Source organism: Globicephala melas, chromosome 9 (assembly GCF_963455315.2).
Source record: "Globicephala melas chromosome 9, mGloMel1.2, whole genome shotgun sequence".
NCBI lineage: Eukaryota > Metazoa > Chordata > Mammalia > Artiodactyla > Delphinidae > Globicephala > Globicephala melas.
Genome location: NC_083322.1, coordinates 23,054,791 through 23,080,841, shown reverse-complemented (window position 1 = coordinate 23,080,841; position 26,051 = coordinate 23,054,791). Strand labels below are relative to the sequence as shown.

At 53.2% G+C, this 26,051-nt stretch overlaps 1 protein-coding gene across 3 annotated transcripts in view; it reads right to left on the bottom strand.

The window, feature by feature from the left end:
- KCP (kielin cysteine rich BMP regulator) overlaps positions 1–26,027 on the bottom strand; it is a 46,096-nt gene extending 20,069 nt beyond the window's left edge. For 2 of the 3 annotated variants that reach the window (XM_070046312.1, XM_060305349.2), the window contains exons 1-8: positions 25,872–26,027; positions 23,401–23,531; positions 20,869–21,006; positions 11,819–11,892; positions 4,149–4,315; positions 3,068–3,257; positions 2,903–2,979; positions 2,216–2,300 (exon numbers count right to left, since the gene is read on the bottom strand). In XM_070046312.1, coding sequence (XP_069902413.1) covers positions 2,216–2,300; positions 2,903–2,979; positions 3,068–3,257; positions 4,149–4,315; positions 11,819–11,892; positions 20,869–20,897 — 622 coding nt within the window. In that variant the 5' untranslated portion in view covers positions 20,898–21,006; positions 23,401–23,531; positions 25,872–26,027. Of the gene's footprint in view, positions 1–2,215; positions 2,301–2,902; positions 2,980–3,067; positions 3,258–4,148; positions 4,316–6,857; positions 6,937–11,818; positions 11,893–20,868; positions 21,007–23,400; positions 23,532–25,871 lie in introns of those variants that run through there. The other variant, XM_070046313.1, reaches the window with a different exon arrangement.
- Between the last annotated feature and the right edge of the window lie 24 nt (positions 26,028–26,051).

Genomic DNA, 26,051 nt, shown 5'->3' with positions numbered 1-26,051 from the left:
GCAGTATAGTGTCTGCCTCGAATAATCACCAGATTCCCATTATTTTACAACACATGGAAGCATTGAGGAAAGCGTGCCTTTTAAAAACTTTCACCAAAGACATTATATGTGCTAGCAGTGGCCCTGAGACACCACGTGTCCTACAAGCGATGTGTGTGTGTGTCCCTTTTCTGTGTCCCTTTTCTTTGTTGGGAGATCCAACAACTCCCAAGACTTTACTCCTCATCTCTGGCCAAGACTCTCAGGCTCCATTTCCAGAAGCCACCAGTCCCTAAGCCTCTGTCCCACCTTTCAAACTTGCAGCTGCCATTCTTCCCGGGGCAGGGTTGCCAAAGACAACATAGGATGCCCAGTTAAATGTGAATTTCAGATGAACAACACATACTATTGTAGTATAAGTATGTCCCAAATATTGCACGGGACATACTTGTATTTAAAAATATGTTATTTATACAAAATTCAAATTTAACAGGGCATCCTATTTTTTTTTTTTTGGCAGTGCCGCTTGCAGGATCTTAGTTCCCCAACCGGGGACTGAACCCGGGCCCTCAGCAGTGAAAGCATGGAGTCCTAACCACCGGACCACCAGGGAAGTCCCAGGTATCCTATATGTTTAGTTGCTAAACCCGGCAACCTTATCTTCCTGACTGTGAACCAGTAACAGCCGCTGTCTTCATGTCACTGGCACCACTAGTTTCCCAAGCTCAGAGTCCACTGTTCCATGGGATCCAACTACGTTCTTTGGAAACACCCCTCCTTCTGCAGCACACTGCCATCCCTGGCTCCACGCCTAGGCAACTACAGTAATAGCCCCCTAACTGGTCTCTCTGCATCTAGCCCATATACCACGTGAAAATTCCAAAAATGCCTCTTTGAACATGCCACACTGTTGCTTTTCAGCCTTCAGTGGTTCCCCATTGTCCACAGAAGTCCAAACTGTAAGGCTTACAGCAGTGTGTTCCCACTGGCTTTCCCAGTCTGATCTCCTGCAACACACCTTTCCCCACTCTGTGTGCCTAGAGGGCCTTCAAGTACACCCTTTCCTTCTAGAGAAACCCCACTTTCCCTTGAAGATCCAGCTCGGATGACCTGTTGTATGTAGGGCCCTCCCTCATCACCTAGTCTGGGTGGGCTTCCCCTGCCTTCCTGCCCTCTCCTCTGGCGACTGACCACTTAAGACCTTTCTCCACCTCCTCTTAATCTGTTCATTGGCTCTTAAATCTTGTATTATACTAGCTATATACGTTTATCTTCTCACTAGATTAGAAGCTGCCTGAGGAAAGGAAAAAGATCAGGTAGAGCAGGGGTCCCCAACCCCCAGGCCACGGACAGGTAATGGTTCGTGGCCTGTTAGGAACCGGGCCGCACAGCAGGAGGTGAGCAGCAGTGATTGAGCAAAGCTTCAACTGTATTTACAGCCGCTCCCCATCGCTCGCATTCCCTCCTGAGCTCCGCCTCCTGTCAGATCAGCAGTGGCATTAGATTCTCATAGGAGCGCGAACCCTACTGTGAACTGCGCATGCGAGGGATCTAGGTTGTGTGCTGCTTATGAGAGTCTAATGCCTGATGATCTGAGGTGGAGCTGAGGCGGTGATGCTAGCGCTGGGGAGCGGCCGCAAATACAGGTTATCATTAGCAGAGAGGTTTGACTGCACAGAGACCATAACAAATCAATGACTTGCAGACTCATATCAAAGCCCTATCGGTGGGTGGCAAGTGACAGTTAAGCTGCATCTTATGGAATAGACTGGACATAAGCAACACACTTTTGGTGTCACTGTCTCCCATCGCCCCCAGAAGGGACCATCTAGTTGCAGGAAAACAAGCTCAGGGCCCCCACTGATTCTGCATTACGGTGAGTTGTATAACTATTTCATTATATATTACAATGTAATAGAAATAGAATGTACCATAAATGTAATGAGCTTGAATCATCCCGAAACCTTCCCCCACCACCACCCCGGTCCATGGAAAGACTGTCTTCCATGAAACTGGTCCCTGGTGTCAGAAAGGTTGGGGACCACTGACGTACAGCCTTTGGCTCAGTCCCAGGTCAGAAGCAGCATTTGCTGACTTGGGCTTCGCTTCTGAACACCCCTAGCCACTGCCGGAGCGAGTGGGCAGACGCCCTCTGGACACATGGCAGGTGGCAGGCCAGGCTCTGGGGCCCCAGAACGAGTGCAGGAGGTGGGTCTGGGGCCGGCAGAAGGCTGACCGGGCTCGCAGTGCGGGCAGCACGCTCCCGGCTCCGGGCAGGGTCCTCTTGGGCATGGCTTCTGGGTGCAGGTTACGGCTCCTTCCTGTGGAAAGCAGGCACCAGAACCCTGGAGGATAGGGCCTCCAGAACCGAGACCTCTCCCCAGGCTGGGACCCACCAGAGGCACAAGAGGCTGAGTTGGCTCAGACTACGTGGGCCACCCTTGGCCCAAGGGCAGAAAAGAGACATCCTTCCCCCTCCCCCACCATCTCCTGCCACTCTCGACCCTCGGGAAACCATCTCTTCCAGGTACCAGCAAATTCCCCAGCGTGGAGAGATCCTAGGAAGGGAACCAAGGGCTTCCTCAGTGGAAGGGTGAGGAAAGAAATAGGTGGGTGTGAAGCCAAGTGAGGGAGCAGGTAGATGCCAGGGACAGATGGATGACCGGGGACACTGAGGGTCCGCAGGCGAGGGGGCAGGTATAGGAAGACAAGAACCCCACTGTGTGCGTGGGGATTGAGCTCCAGAAAGCAGAACTCTTCGGAATCAGCTGAAGGCGGCCAGTGGCAAGGCTTGGGGGGATGGGCAGGGAGACCCCACTTCTAAACATTCAGCACATGAGGCTGCAGCGACAGGTAGCTGAGGTGAGGCAGACAGGTGAGGGGAACAGGTATGGGATATCCAGGGTGGGTCACAGGAGCTCACCAGGCAGCGGCAGGTGGTACAGGCATCTGTGGCGAAGGTCTCCCCATTGCCATAGGCCTGACCATTGTGGCTACAGCCTGAGGAGGAGATGGTGCTGTCGCTCAGGCACTCAGGGCCATTTCCGGGCCCTGAGGCGGTGCCAGTGGGCAGGCGGATGGCACTCACCATGGCAATGGGGCAGCCCAGGCTGGGGGACACAGTGTGTAGCCCCGTCCTGGCAGACACAGGCTGTGCAGGCATCAGGCTCCCAGCGAGCCCCCTCGGGCCAGGCCCGACCCAGCCCCCAGCACTGGGGCGAAGCCGCGTGGCATTCACAGGACTCCAGCTGCCTCACCCTCCCCTGCAGGTCTTTGTTCTGGGGAGAGAGTTGGGGGTAAGAGGCACTGGCTCAGCTTCCCCCACCAACTCCCACAGATTTGTGGGGTGTGAAAGCCAAGGCAGGATGAGAAGGAAACGTGACAGTTCCAGAGCAAGGTGGGTCCCCCTCCAGGCAGCATCCAGCTCAAACAGTCCCAGTTCTCATAGCCTGGGGTCTGGATAGGCTCCCAGGGGAACACGGGCCCCCAGTCCTCTCCTTTAGACAAAAGGGGACTCAGTCCCTGTGACCCAACAGTTAAAGACCTTTATCTATCCAAAATCTTTCCTGATGATCTCCATAATGTTTGCCAAATACATGAAAGAATATGAAAATCTGGCAAAACAAATCCCCGGAGGTTCTTCCCTGGTATGAAAGAACCGATGTTAAGAACTGCTCAGGGCTTCCCTGGTGGCACAGTGGTTAAGAATCCGCCTGCCAATGCAGGGGACACGGGTCCGAGCCCTGGCCCGGGAAGATCCCACATGCCGCAGAGCAACTAAGCCTGTGCGCCACAACTACTGAGCCTGCGCTCTACAGCCCGTGAGCCACAACTACTGAGCCCATGCGCCACAACTACTGAAGCCCCTGTGCCTAGAGCCTGTGCTTCGCAACAAGAGAAGCCACCGCAATGAGAAGCCCTCGCACCGCAACAAGAGTAACTCCCACTCGCTGCAACTAGAGAAAGCCCGCCCGCAGCAACGAAGACCCAACGCAACCAAAAATAAATAAATAAAATTTATTAAAAAAAGAACTGTTCAGATAAGAATCTTTCTATGTGCATTTAAAACAAAACTCTATTTCAGGGTCCCATGGGCCCCCCTTCTCTCCTTCCCTCCCACTACATGAGGCCTGCCCTACCCCACGCACACCCACTGCCTCCAGTGGTACCTGTTCTCTGAGCTCTGTGACCTCAGCCTCCAGCCTTCCCAGTCGCTCCTCCAGGGGGCGCCACCGCTCCTGGGGGGCCCCAGCAGGGGCTGAGGAGTGGGCCGGCGCCTGCAGCTGGTAGTCGTGGATGTCAGCAAGCCCCAGAGGCTCCCTGGGGACGGCTCCACCTGAAAGCACAAGGATCCAGGGAGGGCCTATCGGTGAGGGGCTAGCAAGGCTTCCTGGGTTTGTCTTCCCAATGATGTCTATCCTGTGCCCACCCTTGTCCACCTGTCACCCACCATCCAGGGAAGGAGAGGTGGTCTGTGAGGGGCTGAAGTGAAAGCATGGGAGGAGGAGGAGAGAGCCCTGGGTGCACGGAAGTGACCTAGACCAGCTTTCCCAAGTAGTAAGAGCCTCAGGCAGGTATAAGCCCCAGGGACCCCGCCTCACTGGGAGCCTGGGGGGAGGATCGAGATCAGGGCCTCTCTGTAGGCTGCCCTGACTCTGCAGGGGTTCCCAGCCACGGGGGCTGTGCCAGGGTCATCCAGCCTCACTTGGGCCACAGACTTGGCCAGGGGCAGCCTGGGGAGCTGATGTGTCATGCTGGGAGGGCCCACAAGCCAGCACAGGCTGAAGTGCAGGAGAGGGAAACAGAGGAGTGAAAGGTGGGGCTGCTTTCAGGTACCCAGGGTCTGTGGGCAAACCCCACTGCTTGTCTTCACCTTCAGAAAGGGCAGCACTTCCGTGCACAGGGAGGGGCAACTCTTCCCTCTGCTGCTACTCCCAAGCCTTGCCACTGTTTTCCGGGCCTGTGGCAGAGGGGCCTGGGAACTCCACCCAGGGCAGAGTGGGCTCCAGAAAGCGGGACTTGGCTGCATTTCTTTTTTTTTTTTTTTTTTTCCCTTTTTCTTATGCGTTACGCGGGCCTCTCACCGCTGCGGCCTCTCCCGTTGCGGAGCACAGGCTCCGGACGCGCAGGCTCAGCGGCCATGGCTCACGGGCCCAGCCGCTCCGCGGAACGTGGGATCCTCCCAGACCAGGGCAGGAACCCGTGTCCCCTGCATCGGCAGGCGGACTTTCAACCACTGTGCCACCAGGGAAGCCCTTGGCTGCATTTCTTGAAGGGTTCGGGGAGGGTGCTGGTAGGGCCCCCAACTAGATTTCAAGGCACCATGAGAATGAAGACAGGTTGTCCAGGTTCTAGAGGACACTGGGTCCTAGGAGGGGGCACCTCTGAGTTCAGGCCTGGGGTTGGGGACGGCCACTTTCACCTGACTCTGATCCCCCTCCTGCCGTGGGGAAAACAAAGGCGGTGGGGTCATTGTCTGACTCCAGGGGTCCTTCCCACAAACATCATCCCTCCTCCCAGCAGAGGTGGGCGGGGCAGCAGAGGGTCTGGAGCAGGAAGTGAGTGAGCACGAGGAAGAGGTGGAGGGAGAGGGAAGGGTCTTTCCACCGAGGCAGCTCATTAGTCAGGCTGGGCCTGGGGGTGGCTAAAAGGGCTTCTCGTGCACACTAGCCCCGTGAAGCAGGGGAACAATACTGCTCACTCCCCCGCCCAAAGGGGGTTGAAGATTCTCGTCCAAGACCTAAATTGTCTTCTTTTGTCCAAACCTGCTTTGTCCTGAGTTCCTCGGCTTGGTTAATGCCATCCCCACCTACCCAGAAATCTGGAGCTCAGCTTCTCTCTTTTGTACCCCTCCCAAAGTCCATCAGTCTCTGGTCTCAGCCGGTCATCCCCCAACACCCCCGCAGCTCCTCTCCTCTCCCCTCTGTGGCCACTCAGGAGGCTGAAAGCTCCCTGCCTCCACGTGCTCCTCTTTTCCTTTCACAGCCTTTCTAAATCACACATCTGCAGGTTCCCAGCAGCAAGTCCAAATGTGAGCTTTCCCAAGTGCCATTCATCTTTTCAGCCCACCCTGCAACGCCCCCCCCCCCGCCCCCCGCCCACACCCCTACCTTGGGCAGGGTGTCGTCACTTGGAATGGCTCTCTGTTTTGGTACGGCCTCTGTACCTCGCTTCCTTCCCAGCCCCATGAAGGGCGGCCAAGGATGGGGTCCCAGTATCTTAAACCCTCCACCCCAGCACGACACCCCCCCCCACCATGATTCCTCCTTTCAGGCCACTCCCTCCAGGCCTGCTTAAGCAGGCACAAGAAAGGGGTCGGGGAGAAGCTGAGGGTCCTCTGGGACCCTCAGGGAAGATCGGGCCGGTCCTTTGCCTGGAGAGACCTGCAGAAAGAGCTCCTGTTGCACAAAGCCTGATTGCTCCCCGTGGACCTGCTCCCCTCCCTTCCCCCCTGCACAGTCCCAGCCCTGACCTTTCTGCTCCTGCCTGTCCTTCTGGATGAAAGCCAGACACAGAGACTCAAAGTCAGCTCCCATGGCGGGCCTTCTTTCTTTTCCCCTTTCTCAAGACAAATAATTAACTTCAGACTCCCAGATTCCAGGGCGGACTCTCCCCCACCGCTGCCTGCAGGAATTCCTCCCGAGGCCAGAGCAGGAAGCCCCGTCCTGCTCCGGGACCCCATGCCACAGTCTCCGTGCTGCCCCGACCATGCTGGCTCCTCCACCGACGGGGAGGACTCAGGCTGGCCTGGGAGGCGCACGCACCCCGAGGCAGGGCCCAGGGAGGCGGCCCCCGGCCCCAGCCGTTCCCTCAGACTGGGCTGAGCAAGAGGTGAGGTCCTGTCTGGCTGCCCCCAAGCCCTCGGCGCCCCGACCTACCTCTGCCGGTCCCCGGGGCCAGTGCCAGGCCCGTGAGCTGCAGGACGAGGGGCAGCAGAGCGGCCTCGGCCCTGGCCATGCTTGCCCCGCCTTGCTGACTACGGGTCGTGGCTCAGCAGGCGCTGGGAGAGGCGGGGTGTGGAAACACAAGGCCGCCTCCCACCCAGCCTTTGTTCAGGGAGGGCTTCTGGTGCCTGTCACCCCGCCCCATGGCGCCTGCCTTCCTGATGGGCACCTCGACCCGACCCCGGGGCCCAGCCCCATCCTGACCCCAGACCTGGCTCAGAGGTGCAGGGGAGCCCCCCGGAGAGCAGGAAGCGGGGAGGGGTTGGGGGCGACTTCTCCTCCTTTTTAGAGCAGGCTCTAAAAAGCCCACAAACTCATCACCCTTGGGCTCTGGGACAGCTGGTCTCCTAGCCCCTCGGGTTACTTCACCACCCTGGGGTTCCCTTCCTCACCTGTTTACAGGAGAAGCAAACTGAGCTGGGTTCAAATCCCTGCTCGGCCAATTCCACTAGGCCTCTAACTTCTAGTTGCCTCAGTTTCCCTGTTTGTAAACTGGGGATCATAACAGCTACTTTATAAACTTACAGTGAGGATTAAGAGAGACTAGATAGGGCTTCCCTGGTGGCGCAGTGGTTGAGAGTCTGCCTGCTGATGCAGGGGACACGGGTTCAAGCCCTGGTCTGGGAAGATCCCACATGCCGCGGAGCAACTGTGCCCGTGAGCCACAACTACTGAGCCTGCGCTCCGCAACAAGAGAGGCCGCGATAGTTAGAGGCCCGCGCACCGCGATGAAGAGTGGCCCCCGCTTGCCACAACTAGAGACAGCCCTCGCACAGAAACGAAGACCCAACACAGCCAGAAAAAAAAAAAAAAAAAAGAGAGACTAGATAGATAAAGAATTTAGGGTAGGGTAGTGGTCGGCACAGACTAAGTGCTCAGTAAATAAATAAAAACAAGAGGTGCGGGGCTTCCCTGGTGGCGCAGTGGTTGAGAGTCCGCCTGCCGACGCAGGGGACGCGGGTTCGTGCCCCGGTCTGGGAAGATCCCACATGCCGCGGAGTGGCTGGGCCCGTGAGCCATGGCCGCTGAGCCTGCGCGTCCGGAGCCTGTGCTCCGCAACGGGAGGGGCCACAACAGTGAGAGGTCCGCGTACCGCAAAAAATAAATAAATAAATGGGTTTAAAAGAAAAACACACACAAAATAAAACAAACAAACAAAAAGAGGTGCTGCTCCAGGTCTCCGAAGTCAAGGGCGCTCCCGGTCTCCTCTCTCCACCTCTACATTTCTTTCCTGGACTCTACTCACCATCCCTATCTACCCCGGCAGCCCCAGGCTTGGCCCCAAATGCCAAGGCCTTTCTTCTCCAGCCCATTTTCCAGCTCTTGGGCTCAGGCTTGGCCTGTGTGTGTGTGTAGGGGGGTGAGTCCGGGCCGGGGGCAGGGCTGGGCCTTGGGCTCAGCAGGCGGAGGGGGCCAAAGGGAGGAAGTGAGAGAAGCTGGTCACGTGGGCCACCAGGCTGGGAAACTCCTCAGTGCAGCTGGAAGCAGGGGAGGTGGGGATGGGCCCCAAGCTCACAGGCAAAGGGACATGGAGGGTGGAGCCGTGAAGCCCGCCGGAGCAGTCTCCCTCCCCACAAAGGCCAGCAAATCAGAGCCACCCTGCTCCCTGCTCCCACCCCCCCAGCCCACGTCAGGGCTAAAGGCCCCTGGAGCCCACTCTCCAAGCACCTTAAGGGAAAGCAGTGTCTCTCCTCAGAAGTGTGGGCCCCTAATAGGCCCTGAGCAGTTGGCGGCAGGGGACGGGGAGAATGTGAGCCAGTGCTGAGACCTGGCCTCAGTTGGCCTGGAGCTAGGCTCACAGGAGCAGAGGAAAGCCAGGGCCAGCCGGCTGCTGGAAAAGGAGCTAGGAAGTGGCAGCTCTGTTCCCACCAGGGTTAAGGAAGATGGTGCCTGTTAGAAGGCAGGTCTCCTGGGAGGCTGGGTGGAGGAGAGGCTGAGAGCAGACTCTGGTGAGGGCTACCAGGTCAAATCCTGAGTCTCCTGCTTTCTGCTCTGTGGCCTCAGGCAAGTCATTCAACTTACAGTGGCTAATTTCTCTTCTCTGTGACCTGTGGCTCTAACAGCACCCGCTTTAACGCTGGAAAGTGCACTCAGCACGGGGCTGGGCACGTAGGCGTTAGCTCTTATTACTTCTCTTACGGGATCTCTAACTGTCCCCCCAGCCATGCGGGCGAGGGTGCCTTTATTCCCATTTTACAGATGAGGAATCTGAGGAGTCAGGTGAGCTGTTCAGAGTCATGCTCGGAGTAAACCACAGAGCCTGGATTCAATGCCAGGTCCTTGGGGTCCCAGGGCCCACACGCTTTATCATCATCAGGAGCCCAAGCCCCCTGACACCCCTGGTCACCCTGGCTCCCAGCTGCTTACTGCTCTGCCCAACCCCTCACCCTTGCCCTCCCACAGTGCCTCTGTCGGAGCACCTGAGTATCGCTGGAGAACATCCCAGCCCTTGGGTGACTGGATTTGCTTCAAATTCATGGCCACAAGCCTCAACACACACACAAGACTGCCAGAAATTCTATTACAATTCCCTGGTAAATCCAATCTCCCTCTCCTGAGAGGAGCATTTCACACCCTCTCCTTCCTTCCTAAACGTTTCAGTGGCCCTGCCCTTACCCCCTGTATGATTTTGGCAGGTTACTAAACTTTGCTAAGCCTCAGGTTCCTCCCCTGTGAAGTGGGGATAATAATAGTACCTCCGTCCTGATTGTTATGAGGATTGTCGAGACAAAGGCTTACATGCAAGTTTTGGAATATGATCCCAGGGAGCAGAAATGAGGGGCGGGAGAGCAAAACAGGGAAGGATGAAAAGCCAATACAAGACTGCCTTATGGAGTAGCTGGTCACGGCTGTGGGCATGTGTGTGTCCAATGCCACAGGACCATCTGTACGAAAGCAGCTCAGCTAGAACGTGGACGCACTTATCCATTGACATCAGTGCCCCGCTGGTCTAGGGTAGCACCGGAGGGCATTAGCTGCTCCCAGTTAGGTGTTAATGAGTGCTCAAGTGGGCTACCGAGGGTGCAACAGGGAAATTCCAAAGCCAAACAGGAGAGATTTATAGCCAGGGCCTGAGGCAAGACGCCACTGGGATGCACCTGTGCAGAGCTGCTTGCAGACTGTGGAGAACTGGAATAAGGTGCAGCTGAGAGAATTTGCATAAGTGGTGTCTGACGAATGAGACAATGAGTATAAAAATCTTTTTACAGTGCCTGGCACCTTTTAAACACCCAAAATATATTATTATTTTTATTGACATCATCATCATCTCCTGCTGAGGCCCAACCTGAAAAGGCAATACTAACATTCTTTATCTGCAACAGAAGGTACAGAAGCGTCTGGAAAACTCGCTCTGTGAAATAAAATCCCAGAGCCCAGAGGAAAGGGTGTTATTTGGAGAGCAGCTGAGTTTCCACCGTGACTGATCCGTGTGAGCCTCTTTGCTGCCAGGTATTGAGCCAGATACAGGAATATAGGGATGAATGAATCAGGAATAGCAACGGCCAGAATGCCCGGGCCAGACCAAGGGAAGGGGAATGGGGATCCTGGCAGAGGGAGGGGCATGAGCACACGACCGCAGGTGCACTCAAACGTCAGGCTTGGAATAAAGGGCTCACTTTTCTCTGCTGGGCTAGTGGAACCAGATGCCACCATCCTCACCAAAATCCAGTACTTTCTTTAGAACAGGAACATTCTGGCTAGAGAAAGAAGGAATATCTCAGGCCCAGGCTTGAGTCCTTATTTGACAGGATGTCCCCATGAATGGAGTGATGTTTGGGACCCAGCCGGGTGTGTGGGCACAGTAGCGTGCGTGGCTCCGTAGGGCAGCACAAGGGCTCCAGGGTTTAGAGTCAGTGAGTCCTGAGTTCAAATCCTGCTCCACCACTGACTGTCTGTGCTGGTTGATCTCCCTTTCTACCTCTTCCATTCATTCTCCCTCTCCACCCCCTACAGACGGCATCGCTCTGGCTTTCGTGCCCTCTGGCTTCCTGTTGGGTCAGCCAATGAGAGGTGCAGGCGGGGCCTGAAGGGCAGGGGAGGAGAGCGGTTGGGGTATTTCTTCTTGGCCTCCTTCTGCTCAGCACAGCTCCCATGGTACCACTAGTCCTTCCCCTTATCCGCTCAGCCCAGGGAGTGGCAATGGCTCCCTACTATTGTTAGTTCCCTGGTGATTCTCTCTTTTTTTTTTAAACTGGCTGCAGCTGTGGGTTGGCTGCTGCTCTTTGGGTTTTTTTTTGGCTGCGTTGGGTCTTTGTTGCTGCGCACAGGCTTTTCTCTAGCTGCGGTGAGCGGGGGCTACTCTTCGTTGCAGTGTGCGGGCTTCTCATTGTGGTGGCTTCTCTTGTGGAGCATGGGCTCTAGGCGCGTGGCCTTCAGTAGTTGTGGCACGCGGGCTTCAGTAGTTGTGGCACGCGGGCTTCAGTAGTTGTGGTACGCGGGCTCAGTAGGTGTGGCTCGCGGGCTCTAGAGCACAGGCTCAGTAGTTGTGGCACATGGGCTTAGTTGCTCCGCGGCATGTGGGATCTTCCCGGACCAGGGCTCGAACCCGTGTCCCCTGCACTGGGGGACCACCACCAGGGAAGCTCCCTGGTGATTCTCTAATACCGTGTCTACAAATCGGTAAATGGTCCCTCCTTTAAGTTCTCTTTAGCTAAACCCTTTTGAGGGGAATTCTCTTTTCTCCTGGGCCCTTAGCTGATATGCTAACCTTACCACATATTCTACTAAGTTACTCTACCTCCCTAAGCCAAAATCTTTCATCTGGAAAAGGAAGTAATAACCGCTACGGTAGGCTGGGAGAGTCTATTAAGGCAACAAGCATGTGATGTGTGCTTGACGCATGTGCAGCACCTGGTACACAGATGATCCCAACATAGTTACTTTCTGTTCCTTACCTCCTTCAGGTTGTACTGTCAATAGCAGCAGCTTGGTTTTCCCTCTGCCTTTGGTGGCTGGAAGCAAAAGTTTGCTGTAAAGAGGGAGGGAGAGAAGGGGTTAGTAAATGATTAAATTTTGTACTTAAATTTTGACCTTTCAAGTCACACCAGTTGTAACAAATGAAATAAGCTACCACAAAGGAATAAAGGCAAAGCCCATCATTACACCTGCTCCAGCCCTTCCTTGCCCATCACTCGCATCCGGTGTAACCAATGGTAACAAGGTCTGTCCTTCCACACCCTTCACGTGGCCCACACAACCGCGTGCAAGCGTGTGTGCACCACGTGATGTCGTTTGGACGTGGTATTTGGGAACAGGCTGTGCAGCATCCCAACCCCCATCCCCATCTGCCCCTGCAAGTCACCAACTTGCCCCCAAGTCACCTCCCTCAGTGGCTCCTGTCTCCAGCTCCCTACTCCCCTAGGACCCTCTCTCCCTGCTCACAACATCATGTCCACCCCAGGAGAAGGTTACCCCGGCTGACCTGACCAGCTGAGCAACTGCAGCAGGGGGACAGGGGGCGGGGATGTGCTGTTTATCACAGATCAGATATTCTTTTTTTTTTTTGTGGTACGCGGGCCTCTCACTGTTGTGTCCCCTCCCGTTGTGGAGCAACAGGCTCCGGACGCGCAGGCTCAGCGGCCATGGCTCACGGGCCCAGCTGCTCCGCAGCATGTGGGATCCGCCTGGACCGGGGCATGAACCTGCGTCCCCTGCATTGGCAGGCGGACTCTCAACCACTGTGCCACCAGGGAAGCCCCGATCTGAGATTCTAATTCCACAGCTGTACCCCACAGCTGGCCACCTCTCCCCACAATTCAGAATAACTAGGCCGCCAGCCCCCTTCCAGGAAGGACTTCCTTTGCCCCTTAAAAGGCCTTCAGGGGTCCACCTCACTGTGTTCCAGGGACTGTGCCAAGCTGCAGCATGCCTACTCAAGTACCAGTGTCAGCTCACACACTAGACCAACACCACTCACAGGTTAATATCACAGTCGGAACGCAGTACTTCCTTGTCAGATGGAACCTGCTGGGATCTTAGGAGGGTTTGTGCATTTTTCTGTTTTCGTTTTTGGCAAAGAAAGACCAGGGCAATCAGAGTGCATATCTGAACCTCGCAGCAGAGCCAGGACCTGGAGGGGGGTATTGGCAGAACGTTTCCAGGCGCCACACAGGGACCTCCAAGCCACGAGGCTCTCCAGCCTGGAGGGAAGCTTGCCAATCAACCTTGGGCCCACTGGAGAACCTGGGGTTTCCCCAGTCTCTTTTCTGACTATCTTTTTTCTCAAAGACCGCTCCCTGGGGATCCCATTAGGGCTTGGAGAAGCTAAGAGGGTGGGGCAAAGAGGGGAGGAGATATGTGTGGCTTCCTGCCTGCAATTTCCTCTTCTTCCCACCCATTTCGCTTCTTCCCATCCCTCACGGTCCTGCTCTCAAGATCCCACAAAGCCTCTTCCAGTGGTTCTGAGCAGCACAGTCCAACAGAACTGTCTGCGATGATGGAAATGTCTATATCTGCACTGTCCAATACGATGGCCCCATGAGGCTACTGAGCCCCTGTAATATGGCTAGTGCACTTGAGGATCTGAATTTTTATTTTTTTTTATTTTTTGGCCGTGCCACGTGGCTTGCAGGATCTTAGTTCCCCGACCAGGGATTGAACCCGCACCCTCAGCAGTGAAAGCGTGGAGTCCTAACCACTGGACTGCCAGGGAACTCCCCTGAATTTTTACTTTTTATTTAATTCTAATTCACTTTAATAGAAATAGCCCTATGTAGCTAGTAGCTACTGTATAGAACAGCGCATATTCAGACTGTAAGGCAACTTTGTGCAAATTAGTGAAAAGTGCAGCTTCTCAAGACAGAATACTCCCTTCCATTGGCTGGGAAAGTTTCGTAATAGAGCCAATTGGCTATGATGTGAATGAGGCCCCCTAGAGACAGAAGAGACAGTCTTGCAGGAGTTTGGGCCAAGACTTGCCATGGGGCCTCTGGTCAAGGACCTGATCTCACTCAGCACCATAGCCCCACTCCACAGTTGTGAGACAAGCAAGATCTTAGACAGGGGCTGAGGGAGGGGAAGTGGCAGCTGTTCCTTCCAGGTAGTATGAAGAGAGGGGGTCAGATGGCAAGGGAGTAGAGGCCAGTGGGTCAAAACCACAGCTGGGGCCATAATGAGGCACCAGATGTCCTGGCACAGAGTAGTGACCTCAAATTCCTATATGTTTGGCTTTTTATTTTTGGTAACAGCTTTATTGAGATATAATTCACATACCATAAATTCACCTGTTTAAAGAGTATAACTTAATAGTTTAGTATATTCATAGAGTTGTGCAATCATCACTGCAATCAATTTTAAAACATTTTATCATCCCAAAATAAACCCCATACCCTGCAGCCTTCACCCCCTCTTTCCCACCACCATCCGTACCCCAGCCCTAGGCGACCACCCATCCACATTTCATATAAGTAAGCCTTTGTGTCTGGCTTTTCACTTGGCATAATGTTTTCAAGGTTTATCCATGTTTTACCATGTATCCATGCTTCATTCCTTGTTGCCAAGTAATGTGTATGTACCGAAGTATGTACCATACTTTATCCATTCATCAGCTGATAGAATTTGGGTTGTTTCCACTTTTTGGCTATTATGAATAATGCTGCTGTGAAGATTCATGGGCAAGTGTTTGTGAGGACATACGCTGTAATTTCTCTCGGGTATATTCCTGGAAGTGGACTTGCTGCATCATAGGGTAGTTCTACCTTTAACCTTTTGAAGAACTGTCAAATTGTTTTCCAAAGTGGCTGTACCACTTCACATTCCCACCAGCAACATATGAGGGTTCCAATTTCTCTGCTTCCTTGATAACACTTATTATTATCTGATTTTTTTGATTACAGCCATCCTAGTGGTATTTCATTGTGGTTTGATTTGCATTTCCCTAATGACTCATGATGTTGAAAATCTTTACACAAGCTTATTAGTCATTTATGTGTCTTCTCTGGAGAAACGTCTATTCAAGTCCTTTGCCCATTTAAAAAATTGAGTTATTTGTCTTTTTATTATTTTGTTGTAAGTGTTCTTTATATATTCTAGATTCAAGTCACTTATCAGGTATATGACTAGTCAATATTTTTTCCCATACTGTGGGTTATTTTAATTTTTATGGTTTTTTTTTTTTTTGCAGCACAAAAGTTTTTAGTTTTGATAAAGTCCAGTCTGTTTTTTTCGTCGTTGTTGTTGCTTGTACTTTCGGCAACATATTTAAGGAATCATTGCCTAGTCTATGTTTAGAAAAATTTAACCCTGTGTTTTCTTATAAGAGTTTTACAGTGTTAGCTCTTACATATAAGATCTTTGACCCATTTTGAGTTCCTTTTGTATACGGAATGAGGTATGGATCTGTTGTTAGGTGGACTTATGTTTACAATTGTCACCTTTCTGATGCATTGCACTTTTATCATTATAAAATGTCCCTCTTTATCTTGAGTTACTTTTTTTGTTTTAAAACCTATTTTGTCTGATGACAGTATAGCCCTCCAGTTTTCTTATGGTTACTGTTTGCATGATAAAACTTTTTTCTATTCTTTTAGTTTAAATCTTTTTGTATCTGTAAATCTAAAGTACGTCTGTGGGACTTCCCTGGTGGTCCAGTGGTTAAGCATTCGTCTTGCAATGCAGGGGATGCCAGTTTGATCCCTGGTCAGGGAACTGAGATCCCACATGCCGTGGGGCAACTAAGCCCGCGCTGCAAAACTAGAGAGAAGCCCACGCACCGCAACTAAGACGTGATGCAGCCACCGAATAAAAATACATAAATAAATATTTTTTAAAAAAATCTAAAGTATGTCTCTTATAGACAGTATCTTGTTGGATCTTGTTTTAATCCATTCACGTTACTAATATAGTTGTATTTGCATTTGCCATTTTACTTGCTTTCTAAATATATCATTTCCTTTTTGTTCCTCTATTTTGCCTAGACTGCTTTATTTTGCATTAAGTGAATATTTTCTAGTATAACATTTTTATTATTCCTTTAATGAGTTTTTTTTTAACTGTATTTTTTTTTTCTATTTTCTTAGTCGCTACTCTAGGGCTTACCTCTGGACAGTTTACTATACTGTCTTCCTGTCCCATCCGGGTAAGTTGTCCCCAGGAAAGGTCCTGGGCAGAGCGTGTGGCCAGGAAAGTTGCCTGAAGAAGGATGGCCTTGGACGATGGGGCACAGGAGGGAGGCCTGAGGCACTGAGATGGCCACAGGGTGGCAGCCCCAGTGATAGAGAGGCTGCAGCTTTTTTTTTTTTTTTTTTTTTTTTGCGGTACATGGGCCTCTCACTGTTGTGGCCCCTCCCGTTGCGGAGCACAGGCTCCAGACGCGCAGGCTCAGCGGCCATGGCTCACGGGCCCAGCCGCTCCGCGGCATGTGGGATCTTCCCAGACCGGGGCACGAACCCGTGTCCCCTGCATCGGCAGGCGGACTCCCAACCACTGCGCCACCAGGGAGGCCCCGAGGCTGCAGCTTTGACGGAGCTTTGTGGGGCTGCACAGTCCTCAGGGTCACCTCAGATTTTATGAGTTAGGACAGATGTCCAGATCCAGGAAAACGCGTGTTCTAAGGTCTGGGCGTGGCTTATTGGTGGTCCTGTGGTCAGGCTCCCCTGGTAATTGCCCCTGCTGCTTCATCCTGCACCTGGAATACCTCTCGGTGTAGACCCCGGAGCTGGTCCACAATTCCCCTCAGCCCCCAGGGACCAACAAGTTGTCGGGGCAGGTCTCAGTGGGAATGGTGGCTACCCTCCTTTTCCCCATCAGCTACCACCTGCCTTACCTCCCAGGGTACTCTGAGAGCACGCACGGGTCTGAGGCCAGGCTCTGCTCCTCCCACCAGGAGGCCCGCTCTGGGGATCCTGGCTGCTGCTCTGCAGACGCGCACACTGTACGAATCAGGGTGACACGTCCCTTGGTTTCCACCCTGCTGTGCCTCCCCTCCCCTGCAGCACCAACGCCTGACTGAGCTCTGTGAACCCAGTCTATGTCCCTGAGTGGCCCAGCTGGAGAAGGCGGGGCCTGGGGAGCGGGGTGGGGCAGGACGGGAGGCAGCCCGGGAGTAGGTTTCCAGTGTGAGGGAGGAGGAGCAAAGCCTTTCATCCTACAGGACCTGCAGGCTCCCCAGTACCTGATGGCCCACCTTGCCCTGTCCTGCCCAGCCCATGGCCTCTGCTTCTCTTGCTCAGGGTCCTGTGAGGGCCCTAAAGTGGGTATTCTGGAAATAGTCCTTAAAGGCCTGCAAGGGTGGGGATCCTGGGAAAAAGGATCGACCTCCTTCTTAGTGCCAGTAGGAACAGGCCCATTCCCATTCCTTCTGTCACTCATCCATTTTCAAATTTATCATTCATTCATTCATTCATCTAGGAACTCCCACCTGGAATAGCTGGGACGCCTGGCTGTCCCTGGGTAGAAGCCTGAGGTAACCATGGGCCCAGGGTATGCTCCTAATTTCCCCATGAGAGTCCTCCCTTCCCAGTGGCTCTGCTTTCTCTCCTCTTGCCCCCTGTCCCCACCACCCTCTGCTTTTTTTCTGCCCTACTTCATGCCTCAAAGCGGCTGAACTGGACCTGCATGACACAGGCTCCCTTGATCTCTGGATTCTGGGTGGATTTGGCTAAGGGGAGGTACTGGCAAGAAATAGGAGGGTGGGAGAGTGGAAGCCATAGAGCCCCCAATCTTGCACAGCCGCAGGTCCTGGAGGACAGCCACTCTGTGGGTGGTGACAGTTCCCTGCTGATGCTAGGCCTTGGGTGCCTGGAAGTTTCACAGTGGCTTTCGTAATCCTGTTCACATCTCTGCAAATGTTCTAAACTTGCCTCCGTTTAGCTCCACCTGTGTCCTGCCACAACCTTGCCTCACACGCCTCTTACCTAGAGCCACCCACACTGAGGGTAGCTCCTTTTTCTGTGTCCCTGGGGCAGTCAGGGAGCCTGATAGAAGTCATCAAACCCCAGAGACAATACTCAGCCTCCTGCGAGTGGGAGGAGGTCAGCAGAGGTATAGCAGGACGACCAGGGGAAGAGCCCAGAAGATCCAGGCTGGAGGGAGGGAGAAACGGAGAGGGTAGGGGCCAGGTGCCACCCCTGTCTCTCTGTGATGAACCCGCTCTTTTGCTTTTCTTTTTTAAATTATTTAGAATTTTTATTTAAAACTTACTTAGAGATCTTTAAGGCATATTTATATTATATCGGTCTTTTGCTTGCATTAAAAGGAAACTACAAGCTAAATAAATTTGTTAAGTCATTCCTAAAATGTCTTGACATTTAGAATTTGGATCTTCTGAATGGCTTTTTAAATTTTTATTAATTTATTTATTTAATTTATTTTTTTTAAACATCTTTATTGGAGTATAATTGCTTACAATGGTGTGTTAGTTTCTGCTTTATAACAGAGTGAATCAGCTATACATATACATATATCCCCATATCTCCTCCCTCTTGCATCTCCCTCCCACACTCCCTGTCCCACCCCTCTAGGTGGTCACAAAGCAGGAGCTGATCTCCCTTTGCTATGCGGCTGCTTCCCACTAGCTATTTTACATTTGGTAATGTATACATGTCCACGTGACTATCTCACTTTGTCCCAGTTTACCCTTCCCCCTCCCCATGTCCTCAAGTCCATTCTCTACATCTGCGTCTTTATTCCTGTCCTTACCCTAGGTTCTTCAGAACTTTTTTTTTTAGATTCCATACATATGTGTTAGCATACGGTATTTGTTTTTCTCTTTCTGACTTACTTCACTTTGTATGACAGTCTCTACTCTAGGTCCATCCACCTCACTACAAATAACTCAATTTCGTTTCTTTTTATGGCTGAGTAATATTCCATTGTATATATGTGCCACATCTTCTTTATCCATTCATCTGTCGACAGACACTGAGGTTGCTTCCGTGTCCTGGCTATTGTAAATAGTGCTGTAATGAACATTGTGGTACATGACTCTTTTTGAATTATGGTTTTCTCAGGGTATATGCCCAGGAGTGGCATTGCTGGGCTGTATGGTAGTTCTATTTTTAGTTTTTTAAGGAACCTCCATACTGTTCTCCATAGTGGCTGTATAAATTTACATTCCCACCAACAGTGCAAGAGGATTCCCTTTTCTCCACACCCTCTCCAGCATTTATTGTTTAAAATTTTTATTTATTTTTAATTCACATACAATGAAATTCACTTTTTAGTGTACAGCTGTGAATTTTGGCAAATGCAGAGAGTTGTGTGACTATCACCACAATCAAATCAAGATGCAGAACACTTGCCATCACTTCATGCTGCCGCTTTGTGGTCAGCCCCTCCCCGCAGTCCCACATCCACCCACCCAGCTCTGTTCTCTGACCCTATGCTTTCTCCTGGGCCTGTTCCTGAGGGGGAGACAGCTGGGGAGTGGGCAGCCTCTCTCAGGGGCCACGATCATTCCCTGACTCGTACACGGGCCACATTTTCTATACAGACAACATCCCGGGGCCTAAGCATGAGGAATAAGGCCCCTAGCAGCCAGCTCCCTCTCCTCTCCCAGTGGAGAGCATGTCAGGTGGGAAGCTGGAGGTGGGGGGATAGCCCCAGGGAGCTCTGGGCTGGAGAGTGTGGGATCTGCATGCTTCCCTGGCTCTACCTGCCCCAGGGACTCAGTGAGGACAGCTGGCCATAGTGAGGCTGCCACCCAGGATGTGCTCTGGTGGTGGTGGGGGCTACTGCTATGTTTAAATTAAAATCACTTTTTCTACTGTGTGCCAGGCACTGGGCTAGACCTCACCCCACCCCCGCCACTGCTGAGCAGCAGTTCTTCACTGCTGACAGTACAGTGTTAACCCCTTGTGTAAACAAGGATACTGAGACTCAGAGAGGCCGAATGCCTTACACAAGGTCACACAGCTGGGACCTGAACCCAGGTCTGTCTGACTCTAAAGTGATCAAATATCACTCATGGTCAGGTTCAAATCCCAGTGCCTTATTTTACTAATTGCTGTGTGCCTTTGGGTAAATTGCCCAACCTTTCTGAACTTCAGTGTTTTCATCTATAAAATGAAGATAACACATATCCCTACCTTGTACAGTTGATGGGAGAATCAAATGTGACTCTGGTGTTTGGTGGAGAGTAGGTTACATGATAAATTCTGTCATGGGTTGAATTGTGTCCCCCCCTCCCCCAGATTCATGTGTTAAAGTACTAACCCCAGTACCTCTGAATGTGACCTTATTTAGAAATAGGGTCTTTGCAGATGTAATTAGTTAAGATGAGGTCATTAGGTGGGGCCTAATCCAGTATGACTGATGTCCTTATGAAAAAAGGGAATTTGGACACAGTGACGTGCACACGAGGAGAGCAACGTGTGAAGATGAAGACAGAGATCAGGGTGATGCTTCTTCAAGCCAAGGAGCACCAGAGATAATGCTAAGAATACAAAGAAGTAAGATGATAACTCACTCAAGTTTGCAAGGTTAGGAAGTAACTCAGCTCGCTTCTTTGTAAACGGGGTATGTACGAATGATGCCCACGTCACGGTGGCTGGTTGCGACAGTTAAATGCAATAATGTATGAAAAGTGCTCAGCGGGATCCTGCATGTCTTAGGGGCTCATCAATATCACCTGGTTGTATTTGCGCCTCCAGCCAGCCCAGCCTGTGGCCTGCCCTCTCCAGAACACCACGCCCCGTTCCAACAGGGCCTTCACCAGCCTGGCGGTGCTTCTCCTGGCTCTTCTCCATAGCTTGGGATGGGCTGTCCCTCTGCAAGAGGCCCATGGCCTACTCTCTTTCCTGACCCCCATGGTCCCTGAACTGCAGGAGGACGCAGGATTGAGCACACTTGCTCTCTAGACGGCCGAGTTCCAGGTGGACCCAGGATCCCTGGGCTCACCACCCTCTTGCCCAGTCCTCTCAGGCACTCCCGTGACCTGCTACTGCAAAGCACAGCTTTTGAAGTGAGTCGGGGGGTGACGAGGAAGCCCCCATAAGTTCTTTCCTACCTGAGCAGGTGTCCCTTTCTTCTTCCCATCTCACCCCAACCTCCACCACCGGTGATGGCCCCTGGACAAGCTGTCAGGTCACGTCAGCCTCCCTGCAGCTTTGGAAGTGCTGCTCCAGGAGAAAGGGAGGAGAATAGTCTGAAAGAAATCGGGGAGATTGGTCCTCAGACTGGCACAGATCGGTGGGGACTCTTGGGTCCTGCATGCCCACCAGCACCCTTATGGCCCCAGTCGGCCTGGCACAGGGGGCCTGGGTGGGCATCAGAGCTCCAGCTGGCTCCTGACTTGAAAAACTGTGAAACACAGAGATTCCAGGACACTGGCCTGGTCAGAGCTCCCACTAGACTCCCCTCTAGCAAGTCCTGACACCCTCCTTCTCTAGGAGGACCCAAGAGAGCAGAGTGGTCCTATACTAGGAGCCCCCCGGGGTCCTTCAGCCCTCAGGGCTCTCTGCTTTCTTGACTTTCTGCCCCCAGCATCAGAGGCCACAGAAGCAGCAGAGTAGCCTGGGGGAGCCCCATCTCTGGCCCCCAGGTCTGACTCTTACAGGGTGGTAGCCCTGGCCCAGGGGTACCTGGCTGGCAAGAACCAAACACCTGTTCCCACAGCTCTGTTGGCTCCTGGCCCCCAAGAGCTCCTTCTCCTACCTCTACCACATACATGACGTCCTCAGGCCACAACCCCCAGCCAGCCCACCCCTTAGGAGGCCAGAGAGGGGCAGCTGGGACATCCCCCTCCCATGGTGAAGTGTTGAGAGGCCATGTGGGACGAATATCATGCCCCCTGCCCCCTCCCATAACCTCACACCTCACTCCAGGCCAGAGAGTGCCTCCTCTGGACTCCCAGAGCCATCCCCAGAGTCCCCTCCCATCCAGGGTGGTTCTGTCATCTTTCCACCATCCTGAGGTCCAGATGTGAGCTGAGAAGAGCCCCCCCCCCATGCCATTGGGCTGACCCTGCCATCCTGGACACAACTGAGTCTCTCCTCCTTTCCCACCTTAGAGGCACAACAGTCCTGCCCCAGGGGGGATCCCGAGCCCTGGTTCTAAGTTGCAGGGGCTTGAGATGAATTGGGCGGATAAGCCACGGGACCCCCTGCACCCCACATCAGTGACGGGTGGTCCTCGTGCATCTGGATGGGATCCTCTCCCCGGTGGGGGCACCTATGGACTCTGGGCTTCAACCAAGTCTGTTTGGGACAAGAGAGGACACTGAAGTCCACAGCTGGTTTTTGCAGGACTGGGGTGGCCTCTGTCCCCACAAAGCAGGGGCTCAGTCATTCCCATTGCAGGAGCCCTGGAAGACTGTGGTTTCCAGGTTGGACTTCCTCCTCTTCCTTTTCCTCCTTGTCCAAGTGCTGCATGCTCTCAAGTGAGTCCTCCAGACAGGCAGGAAGGATGGAGGCTCTGGCCCCAGCCCCTTCCTTGATAAAGCCCAGTACTGGGGAGGGAAGTGGTTTGAGCAAAACACTGAGCTAAGTAGATTTTAGGAGTGTCTGAATCAGACCAAGGGTAGTTGCGGGGGCAGAGTGGGGAGATGACGATCTGGGCAAGAGGCCTCCTGGTGTCGTGGTGGAAGATACAAGTGGGGGAAGAATCAGCAGAAGGACCAATGACGGCTGCACTGAGAGGCAGGGCAGGGGCGAGGCAGCGCGGGGTGCAGGAGGATGCTAAGGCATGAGCTAGGAGCGAAATCCCAGGGCATTTATTTACAGTGGATGGTGAGAAACCCAGGCAACAGTGAAACCGCAGGATCTGAGAGTTTAAGTAAAGAAGACATGCAGAGACCAGAGTTTCTGAGGCGTACCTGAGGGTCTCAGGGACGGCTGGAGCTCTGGGTCCAAGGTCCAGAGCAGAATCCGTGGGAAAGGGGGTGGGAACCAGATTGCAGAGGATTAGGGAGAGGAGAGGGGCTGACCATGAAGGAAAGGGGAAGTAGCATTTGTTCTCAACAGGGTTAAGGGAGCACAGAGCCAGCACCTGGGATGGACAAGGGTGGCTGTGTAGCTTCCTGGGACACAGGCCATTTGAAGAGAGAGAGTGCAGATTTGGAAGGGGGTGGGGTGGGATATGAGGTCTAGAGGCGTCTGCGTGACAGTGCTGGCCAAGCGGGGGACTTCCAGCTCACACCTCAGAATGCTCTGAGGAGGCAGCATTTGGTAAGAAAGGGGAAGGAAGCCCCAGCTGTGGCGTCCTGGGCATCGGCAGCAGTGAAGCTGCCACTTTCGCGTGTCACATCATGTGCTTTACAGGCAGGAGCCGGAGTGGCCGTGTAAAACCCGAAGTCAGATCGTGTGGCGCCTCTGCTCTGACTGTGCAACAACCCACGAAGCGGCCCGCCCCCCCCAGTTTTGTTACTGAAGCATTTATTGTCTAGCTCACTCCATAGAATGGGAGCTCCAGGAAGGCAGAGTGTTTAGACAAAGTAGACTTTGGTTTGCCGCTTTCTCCTGGTACGTAGGAGGTGCTCACTGAGCATTTGTTAAATTTAGGCCTCACAGTCCAACTGTGACCGTGATGTTATCATTCTCACCTTACAGGCAGAAAATGGGGCTTCCAAGAGAGTCCGAGGTTTGCTCAAAGTCACACAATTCCCGAGTGGTAGAGCCAGGGTGTGACTCAGCCCTGTTGGAGTCCAGAGCCCAGTGTCTCGCCAGCAAGTTCCTAGAAACAGAAGGACATCTGAGGACCAGGCCAGCCTGGGGAAGCCCGACAGCCCAGACTGAGGGGATGGGTCTCCTGGATGGGAGGTACCGGGGGCAAAGCCAGCTGTCATCTGCCCAGGCCTATGTTGAGGGGGGCAGGTCCAGAGTTGGGAGGGGGTCTTGTCCAGCTGCCTGCTGGATCTCCACCTTCTCTTCCCACCAGTCACCCTGAGCTTCTTTCGGTTCCCTTTGGTGATGTGGCTGCCCCATCCCCATACACAGATGCACACGCGTGGTGGCTTCTACAGGAATCAGGCCTCTCACCACACCCTCAGTCTGATGCCCCGGCCAGGGGAAGTCGGGGCAGGGGCCGTCTCACCACTGGGAATAAGAGGCCTGGATACACGTCTCTGCTGAGGCTCCTGGGGCTGTGGAGGCCGAGTCTCCTCGTTCCCCGTGTACCCCGGCCCCACTGCGGGGAGCCGGGAGGGATCCCATGGGGGTCACCAGCGTAGTCTCACTTCCCCTCTGCTTGTACTTCACCATAAGACAGCATCCAGAAGCAAGGGGACCCTTCGATTTTGGAAGAGCCTGAGTGGTGCTCTCTGTCCTCACCCCTGCCTCCTTATGCCATGTCTATGGCCCAGAGTGGTTCTCGGTTCAGGTTCCCCTGGTCTGGGGAAGGCAGGAGCCAAGCCGAGTGGAGCCCCTGCATAGCCCCTATCCTTGGAGCACCACGCAATGTTGCGATCTCGATAACATCACCTCCCTTGTACCACAGGGAAGGAGAGTCACAGGACCTGCCTAAGGTCGCTGAGCTTGAATGCAGCAGAGTTGGATGCAAGCTCAAGGGCAGTGCCCCTTCTTCTACACACAGCCCCCGAATGGTTCTTGACAAAGATCAGAGACCCTAAGGGGGGAGGCCTCACCTGAGGACACGGGATCGTGGGGAGGCAGAGTGCAGAATCCTAGTCTCACGCTCCCTTAAGCTGTGTGTGGTGCATCTAACAATAAAAGAAGCCTCCTCTTGACTATTGCTCCAGATATATTTTCTAGTCCAACATAGAATACTTTCTATTAAGCACAACTGACCTCCAATGAAAAAGGTTCGTATTTTGGGGGCAACCATTTTCAAGTAAATAGCAGTTTCACATTTAAAGAAAGAAATAAAAAACAATCTCTCTATCCTCATTTTCTGCTTCCACACTTTAAATTTTAAAAATATAAAATAGTGAAAGATTCAGCAGATACAAATAATAAAATACATATAATTATATTCCCTTTTATATTAGGGCTATGCAAGAGTGGGGGAGAGGGAGAGAGATGCAGGAGAGAAGAAAAACAGACAACACATGAAGAGTCATGATTACAGATCAGGGGTAAAGACCAACCTCGGTATTCCTGCAGAGACGGAGAGGGGAGGGGAAGGTCAAAGTTCTGATTCATCAACTAACTAATATGGCTGTATTTGTTAAAAAATACAGGCTCTAAACTTTAAAGTGCAAATAGTGTTTTTTAGAACTTATGTATTTTAGTTTCTACCTAAAATTTAATCAACTGACGTAAATTTCCTTCGTTTAAAAATATTTTAATTAAAAATTACTATAGAAAATAGAAGACAAAAAGACAGGAGTGGTCCCTGAGTAAGCTGATTCCAGTGGGAATCAGACATTAAAATCCTAAGTGAAAACCAGCGAGGACGAGTCTCAGAGGCTGGGAACCCGACCTAGCAAGGGAAGTCAAGGTAAGCTTTCCAAAGGAGGTGATGCTGAGGCAACATTTGAAGACGAGCAGGTGTTCCCAGACGAAGAATGTTCCTGAAGAGGGAACAGGTTGTGTGAAGGTTGAGGCCAGCGAGGAGGCCCACGTGTGGAACCGAAAAGCGTTCAGAACGGCAGACGGGTGTAGTCAAGATAGCGGTGAGTGAAGGGGTGGGACATGCGACCAAGGAGCTGACCCTGAGAGACCCGGAAGGTGATCAGGGAGGGGACCTGGGGAAGGCAGGTGCGAAGGTTGAGAATTAGAAAGGAACAGAGTAGCCTGAGAATCCCTGTCTGCAGGCTCGTCGTGGAGGGGTTGTCTGAGTCTGGGTGCCAGCGACCCTCGGCTGGGTGCCAGTGACCCTCGGTAGAGTTCGCAGGCTGGCGGGCGAGGGCCGGGGGCTGTCTAACAGTCCGCCCCACCGCGCTGGTACGTGGCTCGGTTGATCGCCAATGTCCGCACCGATCTTGAGCTCCCGGAGGGACAGGCTGGGAAGCTCCCGGGCCCAGCAGAGCACCGCGGCAGGGTGGGGTGGGAGGCTAGGGGTGTCGAACGACTATTTCGCGCTTCCCGATGGCTGAAGGAGCCCAGTACTCACTCAAGGCTACCTCGCCGCCTGGCGTCTCCCCCAGGCCCTGGGCTGCAGGGGGACCAGCCTGGCCCGAGGCTCAGCCCGGCCCCTCGGTCGCTGGGTCTGCGCGGGGACCCCACGGTGGCTTCGCGGGGCAGGGCGGGGCGCTGCCCGCGCACCCAGGCTCGGCGGCCTCGGCCCAGGGGC